Genomic DNA, 23,349 nt, shown 5'->3' with positions numbered 1-23,349 from the left:
TGAAAGAAACATTGATTAGTTTGGTGAATATCCTTCTAATCCTTTTTCTACGTATATATACATATATATGTGGATATACAATGTATATTTATACACATGTACATAACATTTTAATAAACATAAATAGGGGATACTATAGATTTGCTATTTCATCTCTTATTAATGATCTTTAATATTTTAAAAATAAAGGTCTTAAAGACCTCCACATGCATAGATATGGGTCTATCTTGTTCCTGTTAGTTGCAGGGTTCTACCCCATTATTAACGGCCATTTATAGTCTGTCCTTTTCTATATTACATGCAATCCTGTAACAGATTTCCTTGCACATAGAGTTTTGGGCACATGTAAAAGACTGTCTTGCAGATAGATTCCCTGCAGTAGGGTTGCTGGACCCAAAGTGAATGGGTCTTAAGATTTTGACAGATAAAACTAAATCACCCTCCAGATAAATCTGACATTTCCACTAGTTTATATCCCTACAGACAACGTTTTATCCTAAGAGGAACTCTATGTAATACTTGTTGATAAGCGTTAGTTTGATGAGGGTAGAAATGCTTTGAAAACCCTAAAAACAGTATTCAGACATAAAATCTTACTCAACCTATCCTCTTCTCACTGACTCATATTCTGAAGAAGTCAATGTAATCACTCATTCCAGCCTCCAGAAATGTGCTTTTCAGGATGTATACAATATATCTGTTCTCTGAGGTAATAACATACCTACTTTGGGACTGTTGTAGGAATATACATATAATGGACTGTACTTAGCAGTCACTCAGTAAATGTTGGCTTTTAGCACAAAAAACATTCAACAGATATTACATGCCTGCTGTGTGCAGGCCCTGAGCTGGCCTCTAGATTACAGGCAAACAATATAGCCATTGTTCCTACCCAGACACAACTTGCCACTTCTTGGAGCAAATAGCAATTAAAATAAGAGGTTCTTGTTAAATGTGGTGAATGGGAAGGAAAGAGTAAGGATGCAGGGAAGGCCTGTAACCCAGTTTCAGTTGTCAGGGAAGGCTGCGGACCTGGCCATAGGAGGTCAGACCTGGGGATCTGTTCGGTCCAAGTTCAGAGCTGGGGGAAGAGGAGTTATGAAAGTGTTGAGGTGAGGAGTGTCCTAGGCAGTGGGGAAGCAGGCAGGGAAGCCCAAGGGCCAAGGAAAGTTTGTAATTCCAAAGAAAGCTTAGCATGACTGGAGGAAGGTGTTACATCAGGAAAAGAGGGCCTTGACTGACTAGGGATGTTGAATGTCATCCTGGGGGTGACTGAAGGGTTTGTAGCAGAGGAGAGAGAAACCCAGATTTGGGCTTTGGCTGCACGGTGGAGAGTAGTTGGAGTAGTTTGAGGCTGGGAAGTTGGGGACAGTTGGGGGGCAAGACCTAGGGGACTGTGACCCAGGTGGCAACACTGGGGATGCAGTCAAGGCTTTGTATAAATCCAAGTAGACAGGACTAAACAGTACGGAGCTGAGAAGGAGAAACATGTTGAGCAATTCCCAGAAGGAAAAACTGGGAGGATAAGTACTGAAGGTCCTGTTCTTCAGGAGAATATTCTAGTCTTTTGATTTAGAAAGTAAAAGCCAGTGGAAGAGTCCACTGTGGACTCTTGTGCTTGGTGCCTTTTGTGGCTTTGTTAATTCTCATCACAAACCTGTGGGCAGGTAGTACAATTCCCGGCATGCTTACCCTGCTTCACTATTGACAGTAAGAGCAAGAATCATGATAATGATGGAAATACATTGCAATAAATTCCAATTTCACTCTCAAAGCACACTTTCAGCTTTCATTCCTTAATATTTTCTCTGCCTGGAAGAGACCCTCAGCTGTATATGGAAAGAATAAGAAAACAATAATCTAAAAAACATACCCCACTTAGTGGGATGTATAGCTTTTTGAGATTTGGATGTAACATTTTATGAAAAAAAACCCACAACAATAGAAGGGATCTGGAAAGAAACATGAATCCTAACCCACTTTATTGAGAATTTTAATTGACTCTTAATCCTATGTTCTGTGCACAGCCACATCTGGGTAGAATTATAAAGGAGTATTTGGATTTGTCCCCAGCTCTTTGATTCATGACTTCTGTATAGACTCTTTATTCTTCTAGAACACAATGCTGTTTTGGTTTTCAGTGTTTCCTGGACCAGCATCAAATCTGTCCCTTGGAAGTGGAGTATTGAGCAGAAAGGTTGCCTTAGCAACTCTTCATTATAAGATGCTAAGTGGCACTTTTTCTTTCCAATGAACCAGATAATTTTACCTGAGCTCTTACAAAAATATTAATTCATCACCAAGTCATATACAGAATAAAACTGTTGTATTATTTGATGAATCTGGAATGCAAAGATCTTTACTGCTAATTGCTTTGAAAAAAATAATTTGGGACCATTAGTCTGCATTATTGGAAAGTCTACTTCATCGCTATCATCATCTTTACCAGCAGTCCCTCAAGGCATCCTGCTTTACCCTAATCTGAGTTCAGCACATGGATTTGTGGTCAGAGAGCCTGGGTTTGGACCTGAGCTGTCATTGACTCCTAATGGGATAAGGTCCCAAATCTAGTACTTGAGGATCCCTCATACTAGGTTCTAAGCAAGGCATTTGATATCATAAAGTATCTCATCTAAAAATTTAGAACAGCCTAGTGAGGGGGCTCTTCATTTCATCATTTGGCTGACAAGAAATGAGAGGTGCAAAAAGGTTAGGGATGTTGTTAAATACACAGCATTTTGTTCCCTTCATATACTGGAGCACTGAACATAGCAAAAATATATATTGAGAAAAGAACTTATTTTAATTAAAAATTTAAAAAGACAGTTATAAAACTATACATATTCATCATGTAGAAAAATTAGACAATATAGATAAGTAAAAAAAAAAAGAGAATAAAGTGATAATTCTATCACAGATGAATTATTAGGTTTATCTGGCCAGGCCTTCTTCATTACGTACATGTCTTTTGTTCTTTATTTTTGTTTTACCAAAGTGAAGTCAAACTGAATATACCATTTTGTACCTTCATTGTCACTCAACGATCTATTGTGAACATTGTCCATGACAACAAATATTTATCTAATATACCAACTGAAATTTAACTTGAAAAATATACCTTTGTATTTTCTAAAAGCTGAGATTGAAAATGTGAGATGTAATCTACACAGTAGTAACAAACATACTTTCATAGGTTATGAATGATCTTATTGACACACTGCTTCTCCAGGTAACTTGGTAGCCCTGCCTTCATTTCATTCTTTGGAGACTGGAGATGTTTCAGTTTGAAAGCAGACGTTTAAGCTTCAGCACTCAGCAGTTTGTATAACTGCACTATCTCTAAAGCCATTGCATCTATATTCAGAGCTCTCCAGGCAGGATTTGCACAGCATTTGCATTTGCATTACGCAGGTGCAGTCAGACCTCTCCCTGGTCACTTGGATAGGAGGCTCTGGGATATTTATTGGAAGAACTGATTTAGTTGGAGAAAAAGTGAAGTTGGTGAATTCAGTCAGGGTTGAACAACAAACATATAAATACCAGTTTCATACTATTTTCTAATTTTCAAAATGTGAGATTGCTTGTATGCACAGAGTGTTGTCACATAGAATTCACCTGTACTACTATAACAAATAATAGCTGGGCATATAATTCATATTCTGCTTTCTTCATTTAGCATATGTTATGGATATATTTCCTGGTAATGACCCTTTGGGGATGAATTGTAATGATTGTACTAATATCTAATAATAGGAATTATTATAATTTTAAAAATTATTCCCCCATTATTGGGCAATTTAATTGGAATTTTCCTATATCTTTGCTATTACTTAGAACAGCAACATTAAAAAAACTGCCAGTTGCTATGTGAAAATGGTATTTCATTTTAATTTTCTATTCTTTTATTGCTTGGATATAGTTTTCATATATAAGCTAAGTATCTCAAAGTTTTCTTCACATTATTCATATTCTTAGCAAGCACCTCTTTAAAAATAGCGAAGTTACATGCATCTCATGCATCAGTTATTAAAAATTTAGATTTGGTGGAATCCAAACTTGATTGATCTATGCAAACAAAACAGATAAAACAATTTTTAAGCCTCAGCCATTATTCTAATTTACATACAGTTTTAGTCTTTTATTGTATTTGATAAATGCATCCTTTTTAAAAGGAATAAAGAACTACAGAGCTCAGTGGAAAGCCGTATAACAAAAACTGCAATTCAATGTCTATACCCAGACAGGGATTGCATGAGAAAATATGCAGAGAGTGCCTAATACTTGGCAGAGAGTAAAGGATAAACACTCTTATGATTATTGAGGGAATTATTTGTAAGTACAGTGGTTGGTTATGGGTATCTCTGATCTGATAGTCCATGAGTTCTAGCATTTCTTCTACCTTTACGGTCAGTGACTCCCTCTCTCCTTCTTTCTCTCCCTCTTTCACAGTTGAATCACTCTGGGTGTGATTAGTTAATATCAACGTGCTAAAGTTTCTTCTAGGTTAACCTCAAGGGACTTGAAGTTGGTAATACCTTGAGGCTCCCTTTTCTTATCAAATATAGTCCAGAAGGGTCTCTCATTAGCTGGTGATGCTTGGTTTGTATTATAAGAGGTTATACGTAAACCATTTTCAAAGGAGACGTAATCAGTGGTACTACTCCCTAGGAAACAGAGCTGTCAGTTCCTTCATTAAGCATGCGCTCCTCCCTACTTGCTTCTTTATAGCTGCAGGGTGGCCAGGATTCTGATCCCTCAAGTTCCTGTGAGAAGACCCCTTGTGACCTCATAGTCACACTAAATTTGACATCATAAAGAGAATATACCATAGGACCTCTGTGTGACCACCATGCTGTAAAAACTAAGACCACAGACTGGAAGTGTGGAGTATGATTTTGTCTCTCTAAATCTGTATGCTGCAAAGAATGAGAGCAGGCGTACATGAGCGAAATTTGAACTACTGCCACACCGAAGCACATGATGACCATGCAAGGCATGAGGTGCAAATCCACAAAAGAGGAAAGTAGAAAGCCAAAGGGTGGTTTTCTTTAGGTCCCTCCAACCAGGAGTCAGGCTGATCATGGTGAAATGCTGTAATGTTGCGAAGTGCTATCATGTGGCTAAATATTCTGTGGTGTGGATTGGAAATTGAGCCATAAATTGGCAAACTTGGGAGATCCATTTGCAGACTTCTAAAGGGGTATTTTTTCTAAGGTTCATAAAAACATAAGGGTCTTTGATTTTGTTGAGATTTATTTATTTTTTTCCTCTGAAATTTTATGGGATATGGAGCTCTATTTTGAGATATTTGTTTCTTCACTTCTGCAAGCTTCATTCCATATTCAAAGTCCAATTGATTCACCTTTAAACCTACTGTTCTGGCTTCTTTTCAACAAAGATTGTTTAGAAGCCACATATTGAATTCATGTCAAACAAGTAGCGAGGTTTGACTCTACAGCCTCTTCATTTCTTTCTCTTCAGTTTTCTGAATCTACCTATTTTGTTTTCTTGTTGATGTCTTCATCACAAAGTAAATATATGTAGCTTTCAATTTCAATGTCTGTTTTTCCCAAGATAAAATTTATTATTTAGATTATTCTTTGCCCATCCATTTTTTCCTACGGCACTTAGGTATGTGTTTATATTTTTATATGATTGTTGCATCTTTGAGCAATCTAACCTTAATTAATTTTAGTCTTAATTAATAAAAGTCATCGTCAGATGCCTCATAAAATTAATTTCTTCTCAGGTAAATTGACATTCTGATTGTTGATTTGCTCAGCTATCATTTTTGACAGATTTTTGGTGTGTATTTTAGAATTTTAGAATGCTGGCTCATTTTAACAAGTTTATTTTAATCTGTTTTTTTCTCTTTGTCTAAATGCTTCCCCTTTAACCCACTTCATTGGCATTTGAGCTCTTGTCCATGGTGATACTTGAATATTATAGATTCTGAAGGTGGCTTGTGTTAGTTTTCAGTTGAGGCTACATCAGTGTCCTCTCTGCCTCAGGCCTTCTTTCACGGATAAGAGGCCCACACACCAGTGCTGGCTTCAGGCACCAAGCCTGACTGGGGCCCTTGTCTTCCAGAGCATTCTGGTCCCACTTGCTGTCCAGGAGTTGACCTTCCACAGACCCTGCCACCTGGGACACAGTCAACAAGCTCACAGCTTCCACCTGGCTCACTTGTTCACAGTTCTATTCAACCTTTTGTCTCTGAAAATCTGTTTATCAACCATGCCTCTTTCTTTTTCCTTCTTTCCTTCATCTCTACCTTTTATGCATATTTTTCTTAAACAGTAGCAGCAATAATGAAATTTTTGTGTGATTTTGGAGGCAAGGGGAGCTAAAAACATGAACTGTGTAATCTTGATTGAAAACAAAAATTTGCTTCTTAAAAGCAAGTCCCATATTTCTGTAAAGCTTACATGCTCCTTGTGGTTAGAATGATACAATTTTTAAATGATATTATAGCATAGTGTTCTCTTGTTAGACTTTATTTTTTTGATTAAACATTAAGATATAGAGTATACCTTTTTAGTGAATGTATATTTATCCATTTAACAACAAATATTTGTTGAGAGTACACTGTGTGCCAGGCAATGCTCTAGGTGATAGGACTACAGAAGTGAATAAAGTTCCTGCTCTTACAGAGCTTATTTTCTACTAGAGAGAGAGAGAATATGCAAACAGGTGAACACGTAATATTATAGGTACTCTTAGATGGTGGAATCAGAGGCATCCTCAAACCCAGAAGTGGGCAGCAAGTGCAGATGGAAAGAACTCAAAAAGAAGCCCTCTGCTTCTGGTATTCTCCCCTGTTCTTATAAAACATAGTTTCTTTGAACACTAAGACTTCTCTGACATGTATAAGAATCTCTTATACATTGGTAAGGAAAATGGTCAGAAGATGTTATCTATAATCAGATATTCTCAAGGGAAAATCAAATGGTAAACAAACATATGAGAAAAATGTTTAACCCAACTGCTCATTTACAGAGTAGCAGCTATGAGATTCTATTTTTTATTACCACTCTCATCAACTTGACTGTCTTACAAAGTTAACACTCAGTTCTGACTTGAGTTTCCTGAAACAGCTTTGTGTGTGTGTGTGTGTGTGTGGTGTAGTGGTGATTTTTTAAATACATAGCTTTAAAAATTGGAAGGAAAAGGTTGGCAATGATATCTCTGATACTCATTTTTTCTTTATGATTTTCTATATTTTCTAATTTTTCTACAATTATATTGACTGGTCAGAAGAATGTACTGGATAGCCATGCAGACCCATTTTGGGAGGCACATGTTAACCTGTCAAATGACACCTTCCTTTGGTATTGATGTGTAGGTGCCCCCTCTGGCACATGTGAGCAACAACGCCAATAAGATGGCACTAATTAACCCCCAAGGAGTCAAGCTCAGTATCTACAAGCAAAAAGTGGAACAGGCAATTAAATCCTATGAAAAGTGAGTATTACTCCTGGCTGCTCCTTAATGGCTGTGCAATTTGTCTGTTTGGGCTTGTTTTCTCTTCATCTGGAGCAGCTGTTCAGAAACTCTCTGTAAGAAATACCAGCAGGGGTGGCAGCTAGCACAGGGGTTCCTCAGGGCACTAAGTACGGTGCCTGGGTGTGTCTGACGGACATTTAAAGACCCCATCTTCCTTTTCCAGAATCTATAGAAATCTCATGTTCCCATGAGATCTTTACAAGCTTTTCTTTCAGCAGAGTGAATGTGATCATTTCAACACCTAACATTCTGGAAAGTGCCTAATAAAACTCCACAATAATGAGAACATGGAGCTAGTATAAATGTTTGCTATTACATAAACCATTTTTACACTGAAATCATGATCGAGTTGGCTCCAAAGTCATATTCCTACATGGTCACTGTGTTAGTGCCGGGATAGAGGGCCTCTTTTCCCAAGGGCGGATGACCCAGTCTCACCCTTGATCTGTCATCACCTCCCCTCCCCCAGCACTTAATTAATCCTTGGTGCCCAGACCTTACTTAAACTTTGAGCATGCCCAGCTTTTCCCAGCAAGCCTTTCTTGGAAGCTGCACAGTTGGGTTTTCATTGAGTTTTCCCGTGGGTGGGGAAAAGGAAATAAAGTACACAAAGATAATGAAGTGTCCCAGGCCAGCATGTGCTTGTCTTTTGTCATTTTGCAGTGTGGCTAGTGTGTGTTCAAAAGAAGCTTAAAGCTGACTCCTGTCACCTGGAACATAAGCAGGCCAGAGGCTGGCCTTTGCCTAGTACGCCATCGCAGGCCTCCCGGAGTCTCCTTCCTCTTGAGCCTTTCCTGCTGCTTCACCTGAGGACGAGGCTGTCTGGCACAAGCTCCTGCAGCTGCCTCCATGGGCTCCCTAGGGTTTCTCTGAGTCCTTGTCTGCCCTTAGTTTCTCTCGCAGGCAGAATGGACTGTGCCACGGCTTTGCAGCCTTCCCCGTGGGCGTGAGGCTTTGCTCATACTGACGCCGCCCACCTTCTCTGCCCTCCCCCTGCGCCAGGCAGGCCTTTCCTGCACTCCAAACTCTGCTCCTCCTCCTAGTATCCTGCTGTCCCCCAGGTGGCCCCTTCATCCCTTCTGGCCTCGGCGCCAATGGCCTTCCTCAGAGAGGCTGTTCCCGGTGACTCTCCACCACACACTGCGCGCAGCGTTCAGAGCACTCATGGCTGCTGTGCAGGCCAGCCTCTCTCCCCAGGAGGATGTCAGCTCCTGAATCAGGGGCTTGGCCGTCCTGCTTTCTCCCTGTCCCCTCTTCCTAACAGGTGTCACTATGTATATATTTGACTATTGGAATTTAATTTGAATTTGGTCTAATTCAAGTTATTAAAATTTGTCAAGTTTAGTTATTCAAAATGTAATATAATAATATCATATTATAGTTTAATTTTCTTAAATCAGTCAAATATTTGACTTCTAATATTACCTGGTCTATGAAAGCCTTATGCAGGCTTAAAAGCTAGGGTTTTGAGGTCAGGCAGTTCTGGGTTTCATTCTTGGTTCTGACATCTATTTGGCAAGCTATGTGACAACTGTGAGCTTCAGATTCCTTATTTGCAAAATCTCTCACCGGGCAGTTGTGAGGGTGATGTAAATTATATATAAAGAACAATTAACATTAATTACTTCCCCATTTCATTCTCTGAACCTGCTGATCCTAAAATATGCATAAATATATGTGTAATAGTCACATAGCTCTTCCCACTGTGTTAACCCTTTCCCAAGTGTTTCTAGAAGACAAGGACTCCCCTCCCTCCCAGGCAGAAGAGAGCTCTTCTTCCTTAAAACCAAAATACAGAAATTATAAGTGATTTGTCCCCCTTCTTACTTTCAATGAGTGCATCTGGAAAAGCTATGTAGCACTTCGAGAAGTATTATTGTAGGGAAAATGGAAGTTCCAGTGGCCAGGATGCTTACCTGACCCTAATCTACTTGCCCACTATGCCCATGCAATGATGTAATTGGCTTACTGCTCAGGCACATACTTACACACCTGGTGGCAATGAGCCATGTTGTCTGTGTTGCTATATAAAGAGCTCACCCCAGTGCTCTCCCCAGCTCCGGCTGGTAGAGGCAGGTTGCTGACTTGCCAGAGACAGACGTGGTTCCAGCACTCAACCTGCCACCGTGAGAATAAAACTTGGTATAAACCCTTTTACCCACAACATTCCATTGTTATTTTGGTCTCACTGAATCCAGAGTGAATTTGCCTGGGGCCAAAACCTTCCGGCAAGATCCTTGTACTATATTGTTGTTATTATTATTTAATATGATTAATATTATTTACTATTTAATATTGAATTGTATTGATTATTTGATATTATTAATTTGATGCTTATATTAAGTGATTTATTTTATATTACCTAATATTGTACAGAACATACCTTTTCTTTTGCACTCAATAGTATTTAAGAATTTTGTTGGTAAATTGTCAATTCCCTTTTCAATCTTGTTCTGCCTTTCTAGAGATATGCATAATTATTAAAAAATAATTAATGAAACTTGGTTTATTCCCACCCTATCCCCAATACCACATTTCTAAGGGGTTTTCCACTGCAAGTAAGCCACATATAACCCTATTGTTTATATATATATATATGTTATATATATATAACCCTAATCCATATTGTTAGGAATGACCAGGCAGATGGGCAGCTCATAGCCCTTTGGCTGAAGCAGTGACATAAACTGACTCTTTTGGTCACACTTAGTGCCCATGTGCAAGGGTCTTTTTGCATCAGTACTTTAAGAATCAAGGCAGAAATTTTGGCTTTGTGTGTCTGAGCATAAGCTTTGAGTGAGGATTGGCAGGGCCGTCTGGGTTCTGGGTTGATTTTTCTGCAGCTTATTTTGATTATGAGCCTAGGGTCAAGATTACAGCCCTCAGATCCACAGGAGAAGCAGCAGCTGTAACTTGGATCTGGGACCTTGCTTAGTAACCTCCTCTTATGACCTCTGAAATGCTTGGGCTGCTCATTAGACTTCTGAAATGTCACTAGTTTCAAGCTGCTTTGCAAGTGAGTCAGTTCTTGATATAAGTAGATTTGTGAACTAGAGATATAGGAAGCTAGTGAATACAATCCCTCAGCCAAATTCACTGTCCTAAAACAAAGAGGAGAATGTGGTTAGTAAATTCCTGAATCAAGGGGCTGGACCAGCCTCCGAGAGGCTCCCGGACCCATGCCTTCCCAGCATTCCCAGGGCATGGCTCTCACCCCACACACCTGGTGGCTTTCCTACACTCATGTACCTGGCCAGTGGAGCCAGAATCGGCACATTTTCAACTGCCCTCAGTTCACAACCACCCACTTTTTCTGCCCTGTGCACTTGGAAATATTTCAGTGAAAATGGAAAATAGAGGAATAATGAGAGCTTATGAAAATATGCTCTTGGAAAAATCCAAAAGAGTGAATTTCAATTAGAGATGTGCTAGCTAATTGGACCCACTTTTACTAGTGATTTCTCAGAGTTCCCCAGCCCTGCCCGTTTTCAGAACCTGGAAGGAATGAACACTAAGTTATTCCTGGTCTCTCTATATATACATCTTTCTTACTCCTCTCAGCACCGATGCAGGTGGTAGTATCCTTGCTTTATCACTAGGAAAACAAAGTTTAAAAAGTTATGTGACACAGGATCGCACAGCAGCAAAGTGGAAACACAGTTTTGCACCCAGACCCATGTGCCTCCAAAGCTGTGGTCCACACTCCCAGCCTCCCTGCTGCACTACCTCCACTTTTCAAGGTTTGGATTTAAGAGGATTTTTAAGTAAAGTTGTTTTTATTGTTCAGAAAAGCACACATGCCAAGTGCCTCCTGTGAATCCTTCTAACAAGTTTTAGAGGCTCTGATTGTTGTTACATGGGCCATATGATTAAAGAAACCCAATGTCCAAATAGGTCCCAAAGAACTAAAACTTCAAGTGAGACAGTAGCACTGAGCTGGCTGATGTCTTGCTTCCCAGCTCTCTGTTGCTTATAGACCACGCACCTGTGTCAGATCCGGTTTTGTGTGCAGTGCTCACACACAACACAAGGAGGGAGGTGCTGTTATTATCCCATCTACAGAACAGCTGGCTACCAGCCCACAGTCTCACTGGTAGGAGAAGCTAACTGATTCCAAAGTCTGGCTCTTCACCACATGCCGGACCCCCTTTCCACCATCTCACTAGGCTCATGATGGGAGTCCAGGGCAAGACAGCACCCCCAAAAGTGCGTTCTCAGAACCCTGTGCCATGATACTAGTTCCAGTAGTTAGAAGGATGCCTCCTGGAGAGGGATACTGTTCTCCCACGTCATTTTATTGAAATTTTTTTTACTTCGGAACACCAGCTCACAACCCTTGGAGCCAGTGTCCTGCACCCCAGGAAGCCCACTTGGGTAATGATGTAGCAGTACAGAACTGGGCTGGAGCTCTGAAAGAAGCTGTGCTAGTTAATAACAAGAAAAGCAGCTGTGGCTACCCTATAGAAATCACTGGTGCCACCCTCTTCCTTTCCTCTGGGGTTTGTAGCGTCTCTGCAAACATATTCAGTGATGAGCTTCCTACAGTCTCAGCACCTCCACTACCAACCAGCTATGGAATGAGCAAGACACGTCATCTGCCTGCCCCCTTTAGTGGCCTCACTTGGAAAACAAGGAAGGCAAGCTGGTTAATCTCAGAAGTGTGTCCTGAGCCTATTATTTAGGACGTTCTTAACTCCTTTGGCTCTGAGAACCCATGGAGGAGAATGTCTACAGAAGGCACGCTAAGGGCACAGTGATATTTTTCCACAGGAAAAAATCAGTGGGATTTAGAACATCTTTCTGCAGAGATAATTAGGGCCAGTATGCTCACTGCCTTTTCTCAGCCTGGGTTTGACCTGCTTGCACCAGCAGCTGTGCCTTCCCTTCATACTTGCCATGACTGCCGCACAGCCATGAGGCTTCTGCAGTGGCTCTGAGAGGGAGCAAGACACTCACACCCAGTGTCTTCAAGCAGATGGCAGTGGTGCTGTCCGGTGGGGATGGGCCCTGGCGCGGGGCTGACCCCGCAGTACCTTGCAGAGCCTGGGGTTGGCCTTTTGCCATGAAATGAAGTATTGTTACTAAATGATTGTTGTTTTTTTAAAATAGGCGCCTGAATAAAATTGTTTGGCAAGCATTATCTCAAGAGGAAAAAGAAAGGTAAGCCAGTTCCTCCTCACTTAAAAAAATTTGGTGAAATTTACAGAACCTACAGTTAACTGTTTTTAAGTGTACAATTCAATGGCATTTAAGTTATTCAAAATGTGCAAACCACCACCTCCCTCTAGTTTCTAAACTTTATCACTTCAGAAAAGCACCTTGTTCCCATTAAGTAATCCTTCCCCACTCCCCTCATGCACTCGGTCTGGTAACCACCAGTCTGTGGATTTGCCCATTTGGATTTATCACACAAAAGGAATCATACAACATGAGGCTGGCTTGTGTCTGGCTTCTTTTACTTAGTTCATGGGAAAACGTAATATTTTCAAGGTCCACCCAGCTTGTAGCATACAGCACTACGTTCCTCTTGATGCCCAATAACAATGCATTGTGTGTACAGTTTGTCCATCCTTCCATTGATGTATATTTGGATTGTTTCCACTTTAAGGCTGTTCTGAATGCTTCTGCAATGCACATTCATGTAGACATTTCTGTGTGGACACACATTTTCCTTTCTTTTGAGTCCATAGGTAGGAGTGGATTTGCTGGATCACAGGGTAATTCTGTGTTTGTGAGAAATTTCCAAACTGTTTTCTGTAGCAGCTGCACCGTTTTGCATTCCCACCGGCAATGTATGAGGGTTCTTGTTTCTCCACATCCTTGCCAACATCTGTTGTTCTCCTTTTTTTTGTTGTTTTTAACTGAAGTCATCCTAGTGTGTAGAAAGTGATATCTCATTGTGGTTTTCATTTGCATTTTCTTAATGATCAGTCACATTGAACATTCTTTTCATGGGTTTTTTTTCTCTTTGTTCTATTGATGAGTGTTAAATTGATTTATTTCTTTTTAGTTTGAATCACCCTTGCATTCCTGGGATAGAACCCACTTTGTCGTGCTGTATAATCCTTTTGCTGTGCTGTTGGATTTTATTTGCTACTATTAGGTTGAGGCTATTTACCTCTATGTTCATAAAAGGTAAAAGGCTATTTACCTCTATGTTTTCATAAAAGAAAATAATCTTGTAGTTTGGCACTGGCATCAAGGTAATTCTAGCCTCATTGAATGTGTTAAGAAGTGATCCCTCTCTTCTGTTTCTTTGGAAGAGTTTGAGTGAATTTATGTTAATTGTTCTTTATATGTTTGTTACAATTCACCAGTAACCATCCTAACCTTTGTGGTGTAATATCTCTGCTGATTTTTATTTCTTTCGTGGTTAGTGATACCAAACATCTTTTCACATGCTTGTTTGACCATTTGTATATCTTCTTTGAAGAAATGTCTATTCAAGTCCTTTGCTCATTTCATAATTGGTTTATTTTGTTATTGTTTGTTGCGGTATAAGAGTTCTTTACATATGCTGTGTATTAATCACTTATCAGATATATGATTTGCAAATATTTTCTCCCATTCTATAGGTTGCCTTTTCACTCTGTTGATAGTCTCCTTTGATGCGTAGATGCTTTTAAGTTTGCTGTCATCCTATTTGCCTATGTTTGCATTTGTTGTCTGTAGTTTTGGTGTCATATCCAAGAAAGCATTACCAAGTCCAATGTCATGCAGCTTTTCCCTTCTATTTTCTTCTAGGATTTTTATTGCTTTTGATGTTATGCTTAGATCTTTAATCCATTTTTTTAGTTAATTTTTATATATGGTATAAGTTAAGGGTCCATCTTCATTCTTTTGCATGTGAATATCCAGTTTTCCCAAAACCATTTGTTCAAAAGATTCTCCTTTTTCTGACTGTGAGGACTTGGAACCTTTAATGAAGGTCATTTGACCATATTCATAAGCATATATTTCTGGGCTCTTTATTCTATTCCATTGATTGTGTCTGTCATAATGTCAGTACCATGCTGTTTTGATTACTGTAGCTTTATAATGTTTTGAAATCAGGAAGTATGAGGTCATTAACTCTGTTCTGTTTCAAGATGGTTTTGGCTATTCAGAGTATCTTGAGACTCTGTGAATTTTAGGATGATTTTTTTTCTATTCCTGCAAACTATGCCACTGAGATTTTGGTAAGGATTACACTGAATCTCTAGATCACTTTAGCTAGTATGAACATTTTAACATTCTTAAGTCTTCCACTCCATTAACATAGGATATCTTCCCATTTTTGCACTTCTTTAATTTTTGTCAGCAATATTTTTTAGTTTTCATCATACAAGCTTTTCACATCCTTGATTAAATTTATTTCTGGGTATATAATGTTTTGATCCTATTATAAATGGGATTGTTTTCTTAATTCCCTTTTTAGATCATTTGTTGTTAGTGTATAGAAATGCAACTGAGTTTTGCATATTGATTTTGTATCCCACAACATTGTCAAATTCATTTATTAGTTCTAATAGTACTTTGTGGAATCTTTAGTTTTCTACATGTCATGCCATCTGCAAAAAGATATAATTTTACTTCTTCCTTGCCAATCAGGATGTCTTTTATTTCTTTTTCTTACCTAATTTCTCTGGATAGCACTTTGTTTAGTAAAAGTAGTAAGAATGGATATCCTGGCATTGTTCTGGATTTGAGAGGAAAAGCTTCCAATTTTTTACTGTTGAGTATGATGTTAGCTGTGGGCTTTTCATATAAGGCCTTCATTATGTGAGGTAGTTTCCTTCTATAGTTTGTTGAGTGTTTTTCTCAATAATGAAAGGGTACTGAATTTTGTCAAACGATTTTTCTACATCAGCTGAGATGATCAAGTCTATATTTCTTCATTCTGCTAGTGTGATATACTACATTGATAAATGTTTATGAATTGAACCATCTTTGCATTCCAGGAATCAGTCTCACTTTTCACAGTGTATAATCCTTGTTATATGCTGTTAAATTTGGTTTTCTAGTATTTTCTTGAGGATTTTGCATCAGTGTTGATAAGGGATATCTGTCCTACACTTTTCTCTTCTTGTATCTTCATCTGGATTGGTGTCAGAGTAATGCTGGTTTCATAGAATGAGTTTTGAAATGTTCCCTCCTCTTCAGTTTTTGGAAGTATTTGAGAATTAGTTTAACTCTTCTTTAAGTGTTTGGTAGAATTCTCCACTGAAGCTACTTGGTCCTGGGATTATGTTTATTGGAAGGTTATTTGCTTACTGATTCAATCTCCTTCCTACGTATAGGCCTGTTCAAATTTTTTACCTCTTAATGATTTAGTCTTAGTTGGTTGAACGTTTCTGGGAATCAATTTCTTCTAAGTTATCCAACATATTGGTGTCTAATTGATCATAGTTGTCTCTTATAATCCCTTTTATTTTTTTGATACCAGTTATAATGTCCCCCTTTCCTTTCTGATTCTAGTTATTTGAGTCTCCTCTTTTTCTCTCTTAATTAACCAAACTAAGCATTTGCCAGTTTCACTGCTCTTTCCAAAAACCAACTCTTAAGTTTCATTGATTTTTCTATTGTTTTTCTATACTGCATTTCAGTTATTTCTGGTCCAATCTTTACTATTTCTTTCCTTCTGCTAACTTTGGGTTAGTTCTTATTTTTAATAGTTCCTTGAGGTACAAAGGTAAGTTGTTGATTTGAGATCTTTCTTTTTTTAATGTAAGGATTTAGCACTATAGATTTCCTTCTTAGTACTGCTGTTACTGCATCTCATACACTTTTATATTTTGTGTTTTCATTTTCATTTATCTCAAGATACTTTCTAATCTCCCTTGTGATTTCTCCTTTGACCCATAGGTTGTTTAAGAGTGTGTTGTTTAATTTCCACATTTGTGGATTTTCTAGTTTTCCTTATGCCATTGATTTCTAATTTTGTTCCACTGTGACTGGAGAAGATATTTTGTATGATTTCAGCCTTAAAAAAATTTAAGACTTGTTTTTGGCCTAACATGTGATCTCTCCTAGAAAATGTTCCATGTGCATTTAAGAAAAATATGTATTCTGCTTTTGGCTGGTGATTTGTTCTATATATGTCTGTTGGGTACAATTAGCCTGTAGTGTTGTTAAAGTCCTCTGTTTCCTTATTAATCATCTATCTAGTTGTTGTATCCATTATTTAAAATGGGGATTGGAATCTCCTAGTTTTATTTACTGTCTATTTCTCCCTTCAATTCTGTCAGTATTTGCCTCATATATTTGTGAACTCTGACATTAAGTGCATATATATATATATATATATATATATATATATATATATATATATATATTTATAATTATATCTTCCTGGCGGGTTGGCCCTTTTACCATTATATAGTGTCTGTCTTTGTCTCTTGTAACAGTTTATGACTTAAAGTGTTCATATTATGCTGATTTTTTCTTTGGCTTGATCAAGTCTGCTTTTGAACCTCTCTAGTGAATTTTTCAATTATATTATTTTTTAGGTCCAGAATTTCTGTTTAGTTCTTTTTTATAGTTTCTATATCTTTGTTGATATGCTTATTTTGTTCATGCATTGTTTACCTGATACCATTTAGTTGTCCATCTGGGTTCTCTTTGAGTCATTGAACATCTTTAAGACAGTTATGTTGAATTCTTTGTCAGGTAATTCATAGATCTCTATTTCTTTAGGTTAGGAATCTAGAGATTTATTTCATTCCTTTGATTGGGCCATCTTTCTGTTTTTTTGTATGCCTTAGGATTTTCAGTTGAGTTTTGAGCACTTGAAAAAAAACAACTCTTCCAGTCTTTACAGACAGGCATCTTATGAAAGAAGACATTTACCAATGATCTGGGCTAGGGATTCTAAGATCTCTTAAACCTTTTCTGGAGATATGTCTTCTCCAGACTTTTGTGTGTAATTTCCCAGTTAAAGTTTTCCAGTTTCTTCTCAGGATCCAATAATCTCTCGCTCCTCTTAGTGTCTGCCTTTGGTACTGCAGCATCTCTGGTGCTGTAACGAGTTATGGAACTTGCCTTTGTTCTCAGCCACCCCTAACCTGCCATTCACAGTATACTGGCATTCCCATCAGTGCTCTGAGTCAGGCAAGACACAAACCAGTTTCTCAGGCAGGCCCCCCAAAAGCCAGAATGTTGGAGGTATGTACATTCTTCTCTTTTCCTCTTAAAGGAGAAGCCAGGATCTAGGAGTTTTCTCCCAATTGTACTGCACTTTGTCAGGAAAGGTGGCGGTAGGCAAGGCAAAATGCAGCAAACTTTCCTACCCACTTCAGTGTCTACTCTTCTCAGTTTTTTGCTTGTGTGGAGTGCAGCAACCTCTTAACTGGTTTCTGGAATTCTCACAAAGGCACTCTGGCTCATTAATTTTTGGTAAGTTAATGTCTCTGTGGGGGAATGAAGGTATAGGGTTTCTAATCCTTCCATCTTGCAGATGTCATTCCAATTTAGATTTTTAACAAAAATTTTTGCTGTTGTCTGGACACAAATTTGCTTGTGGATTGAGTCCAACACCCTACATCTAAAGGAAGAAAGTGACACCTTCAGCAAAAGGTGATAATTATGAAATGCCTGTCTCTCTTTCTCTCGTCTTCTAGGAGTGTCTGACTCAGTGGTAGTTGGGTCTAGAAACAGAATCCAGGACCTGGGCCATCACATCACACTGGCTTTCCCTGGAGTCTCATAGCATGTTCATCAGCTCATAGGAAGTTTGGCTTCTGTTCTTTGTGCACCAAAACAAAGAAGCCAGAAAGTTTAAGCCTAGGTAGGCTTATAGGAAGGAGAGGAGATCAAAAGAGCTAGAATGAGCTAGTAGAAAACCTACTCCCCTGAAGCCAACACCTGGGTTTGATCTTGGTTTGCTTCCCTTGCTTTGTGTGCCAGGGCCACTGCTAAGCACAGTTGTGTGAAAGCTCTTTGAAGTTCATGTTTGGTTCTGCCAAATGTCAGGCCTGGGGAAGAAAGAATGGGTTCCAGATATGCAAAAAACATTGTTGGGAAAAAGAAGTCGTCTATGTCAGACTTTTTTAATGATCATAGAATCAGATTAGGTAATGGGGAAAAGTGCCCATCATGATTCACAGACATGGTCATTTTTAAGCCACCAAAGTCCTGAGAGACCAGGAAGCGTGGCTGTGAGTCTGTCAACTGATACCTGGTGTCTGCTTTGCTAGATGTTTCTCGGGGGAGCGTTTACTGAAAAAACGTCCTTCTTTGCTGTTTTCTCTTCCTCCTCTTCCTCCCCCTTTCCTTCTCTTCTTTATTCTCCTCCCTCCCTCTTCTCCTCCTTCTAGGTTAGATGCAAACAAACCAATGCAGTACTTGGAAAACAAGGCAGCCTTAAACAAGGCATTAGAGCGGTTGAATTGGCCCATTTCATTGAAAGAGCTGTCGATTCTGGAAAACGAAATCCTAGCTGGGAAAATGTACATCAAGCAGGCCATGGAACTCCAGGAGGCTGCCAAGAAGGGGACTCATGTGAGCAAGACCCTGGAAGAGGTAGGTGCTGGTGAGGGTCTGACTCTCCTCCCTCCGTCCTGTGCTAAGGCACTGCCAGCACTGCCTTGGCCTTCCCGCCTCCCCCACCCCTACCACACTGACTTCCAGAAAAGTTAGAGCAAGGCCAGTTCTGGTGTCGGGACTTCTTTCCAACAAAAAGCAAATGTCATTTGATTTTACTGTGCCTTACTTTTTAAATAATACATCTTTTAATTGAAAAACACAAAACAGAAGTATAATATAGTGATTACAGATCTGGACTTTGTATGAGCCAGAGCAGAGTCCACCCTCAGGTCTACCACCTAATTCCTGTTTGATCTGGACCAGTTCTCCATCTCTTTAAAGCTCAGTTTTTTTAATCTATAAAATAGGAGGATTACTAATATCTGCCTCATAGGGTCATTATGAGAGTAAAGTGAACTTGCAAAGTACTGAGTATTTGAAGTCCTCCCATAAGTGTTAGCGTTATTAGTAACAAAACAAACTTTCTGGGAAAAAAAATTGACAACCTGACTGCCTTATTATTACCACTTTGGATCATTTACTTTTAGCTTTTTTCCCTCCTTAGATAAATTGTTGACATAGAAGCAGAATGTCCATAACCATTTCCTGTTCTGCTTTTTGATACAGAATTACCCCCATATACTTCCTCTGTGTTTTTTCCTGACTCTTCAGATTGATATTTTTGTGGTTACTTAATATTCCATGGTGTGTAAATACCCTGATTTATTAAGTTCTTCATTGAATGTTGGACATTTGGGTTATTTCCCAATGTTCTTCTCTTTCACATAATGTTTTAATGACTTCTGTAGTTCATGTAGTTTATTTTGTTAGGATAAACTTTTGGGTGTGGGATCCTTGAATCAAGGGCCTGAACATTTTGGAGCTATAAATACATGTTGCTAGTATAAAACCCCTTTCTGACTGTGCTTGGATGTGTGTAGACTAGAATCAATCATCCAAGATCTCACAGATTTCTATATAATTTTCATACATTTACTATATGGTAGGCTAAAAAATATACCCAGAAACTGATCTTTCAGATTCATCTTCTGGATTCATCTTTTTGCTGAGTGATACTCATTTTGCCTGGCCTTAAATTCTGTATTTGCTGCTCTAAATTCTTGTGTTCTGTTTTATTTGTTTTTCTTTAATTCTATTTTTCTCCCAGGAATCACGTTTTCCTTCAGTGTCTTTAGCACAGAATGCAAAAATTTTATCACAGCTTATGTGTATTAATTTTATTCAAACAAAGTGACTTGTACAGAGTCACTCCTTGGGGGGCACCTGATGCCTCCACACACGTGGCTCTGTTGACGTTCCTCACTGGAACACACATTCAGATAGCACCCACTAGCTTTGTTCTGAATCACAGGAGGCTGCTTTTCACCGCATTAACAACACTTCCCATTTTAAAATTGAATATATAGATAAAGGAATAATGGTGGCAAATTCTGCTGCCAGGCAGTAATTTCTCCACAGTTCGACCTGGGAAAATCCATCATTTGGGACCCATAATGGTCTGTCTCTGCACTGGAATGAGGGTGGGGCATGGCTGTGTGTTCAGCTTCTCCCAGTGTGTAGAGTAGTGCTTGATACCCCATGGGAACTCTTAAATATCCCATCCAATAAATGAAAGAACAAGCAGAGAGGAAGGGCATGATGAGTAAAGGAGCAGATTCTTGGGGAGAAGGAGTCAATCACATTAGGCCCTTCAGATTCTTAGGTGTCCACAGGGCATCCGGGGAAGAAACGCCAATAAATAGCCACATGTTTGGAGCTTAGGAGAGAAGTCTGGGTTAGGGAAATAGATTTGGAGGTCAATGGGTGCTAAGAGAGAAAGAGGAGATGGTGGAAGGGACCAGACAAGAAAGTCAGAGGAGCAGGAGGCCTGGGGTAGAGAGTTGTGATGTGAGGTCTGATGGGGAGAGGCAGACAGACCTGAACACAAGTCTCAGCACCTTCACCTTCTGTGACCTTTCATGGGCCTCTAAGCCTGTTTTCCTCATCTTTAAAGCAGAGAAATCAAAGTACCTACCTGAAAGATGGGTGTGAGACAACACACACAATATGCTTAAGGCCATGTCTAGCTCAACAGTCCTAAGACTCTGTAGCCCTCAACACACATGAGCAAGCATTCAATAGTAAATGTCCTCAACATGTATTGTCCGTTATTGCCATTTCTATTATTAAAGTTTTACTGAGGGGTTTTGAAAAGTCATATAGAATAATGTCTGGAAGCTATTTGATTCGGCAAAAGAGAAATCATTAGTGGTCTTAGCCAGAATCATTTCAGTGGAACTGTGGGAGCAGAAGCCAGTGTGCAATGAGTGGAGGAGTGGATAGAAGAAAGCAAATACAGGAAGTGAAGATTTTTGTTTCGAGATCTTCATGGGGAAGGAAAGGAAGAAGAGAAGGCAGGCACTTGAGGCATGAGCCAGAGCGAGAGGAGGCATTTGGTTTATGTACTGGTAGTGTTGATGGTGCTACGCTGCCCCCATTCTTGGCCGGAGCTAAGTCTGTCCCTTCACTGCCCTGTCCCCGCACAGGTGTCCAAAGCCCCACTGTCTGTTCAGGGGTCATCCATGGGCCCAGGACAATTGTCTACAGGAATGAATGGGTGGAGGGGGGTTCATACTTGGCAGTTCTTTCCACTCCTAGGCTGGTCCTCTGCAATGGAAGATTTTGTGTATTGTTTTCTTTAAACAATACTGCTCCTTTCCCTATGTGATGTATTCTGAGATATTTTTATTCCATTTTTATCATGTCCCACTGGTCTGAGTTCATGACCCAGTAACAGGTCTTAACTTCCAGTGTGAAAAACATCAGTGGTACCAAAGGTGAAGATTGCGAGGCCTTATGAGATCCTGGGGTGAAAGTTTACCACAGACGAAAGTCATTTTTACTGAGTTGTATATAAGCATAGTCTTATTTTACATTCTTCTAGAATAGGCCAAAGATTTCGATCACTGGTTGTAAACTGGAGAGGAAGAAACCTGTTGTTTATTAACACCTCCTAGGATTTACTGATAATGTGTGGCAAAAGTTTGTTTGAAGTGGTATTCAATCAGAAATGCCCAACTATGTTCAAAAGGGAGTGGTTGCCGTATTGTGTCCACTTAAAGCACCTTAGGGAGCCTGGATGTCTGTGGTTCTCTGATGCTCACCTCTGCAGTACGCAGCCACCCCATCGGTTCCTGAATCTGGGCTAGGTTCACGATTTTTCTGTGGGTGAGGATCAGAGATGGGAATGGCTGTACAAGCCAATGTCCAGCTAGCCTGCACCTCACTTGTAATCTTTCCTTCGCATCTCTTGCTGGCCTGGGATCAGCCTAATGGAGAACTATTATCCCACTTGCTCTGCTCAGCGCCCTGCACTGGTCATTTTCCATGCTCTGATTGCTTCCCCCTGTTTCCACAGTCCACAAGTTTTGTGGCCTCCCCAGGGTGCTGGGCTCCCAGACCACACAATGAAAGAAGAAATCTGAAGTCTGAAATGTTACATTCCCTTTGAAAACTCCCTTCCCCAGCAACCCTCTAGTTGCTATGATTGCAGATTTCACCATTATGGGCCGATCTGGCCCCTCAGGGCTGTGCTATGGTGGAAATCACCACAGGGCATCTGAATTAGAGCTAACCTTCCGGGCTTCTCCCTAGGAGCCTGGCTTAGGGCAGTCAGTGTCTCCTGCAACATTTCCTTACTTGGAAGGACTGTCCTCTGGAGTAAATCCCACAGAATCCAGGCCCAGAAAGATCCAGCAGGCTCTCCATACCCATAACCTTGACTTCCTGGGAAAATCTAGAGGCGGAAAGTCTTGTGAAGCTGTAAGCAGCTGTCAGCAACCCTACAAGAGGCCTTGAAAATGTACCTGCACAGCGGGCTGCACATGTTTACTTACCAGAATTGTGACTGGCAAGAAATCTGGAGTCTGTGGCCTTTAGGAATGGTGCACTGAGCATTCTACTCCATGAAAAACTAATCAGGAGAAAGAAAGAGTTAGGAAAATGCATAGAAGTAGGAGGACATGGGTGTGGCTGGGTGATGTGGAACTGGAAGAATGAAGGGAAGAGGAGAATTGGGTTGTGACTTTGGCACAGGAGGATGTTAGCCGGGGAGACTTAGAGAGAAACATCTTTGAATAGTATAAAATGATGTCAGAATAAGTAGAGTTGTTATCTTTACTCCAAAATAATAATGGGACCAACTGTCATTCTTGAATTGCAACCCATCCTTTTGTTGAGGGGAGAGGTTGGTTCAGAAATGCAGGGAAGTCAGAGTACCAGGTGAGGGAGGAATTTATTAAAGAGAGAGTATCAGGGAGTGACAGATTCGAATAGTAAAGG

The 23,349-nt window shown here is 39.7% G+C and overlaps 1 protein-coding gene across 4 annotated transcripts in view; it reads left to right on the top strand.

Annotated features, from left to right (window-relative positions):
* VWA3B (von Willebrand factor A domain containing 3B) overlaps positions 1 to 23,349 on the top strand; it is a 206,573-nt gene that overhangs the window by 157,083 nt on the left and 26,141 nt on the right. For all 4 annotated transcript variants that reach the window (XR_012132934.1, XR_012132935.1, XM_073240008.1 and 1 more), the window contains exons 20-22: positions 7,346 to 7,464; positions 12,616 to 12,666; positions 18,801 to 19,005. Coding sequence is in view for 2 of the 4 variants with exons in the window: in XM_073240008.1 (XP_073096109.1) it covers positions 7,346 to 7,464; positions 12,616 to 12,666; positions 18,801 to 19,005 (375 nt within the window). In the remaining 2 variants the exon portion in view is untranslated. The remainder of the gene's footprint in view (positions 1 to 7,345; positions 7,465 to 12,615; positions 12,667 to 18,800; positions 19,006 to 23,349) is intronic.

The sequence above is a fragment of the Manis javanica genome, chromosome 1, assembly GCF_040802235.1.
Source record: "Manis javanica isolate MJ-LG chromosome 1, MJ_LKY, whole genome shotgun sequence".
Lineage (NCBI taxonomy): Eukaryota > Metazoa > Chordata > Mammalia > Pholidota > Manidae > Manis > Manis javanica.
This window is presented reverse-complemented; position numbering and strand designations above follow the sequence as displayed.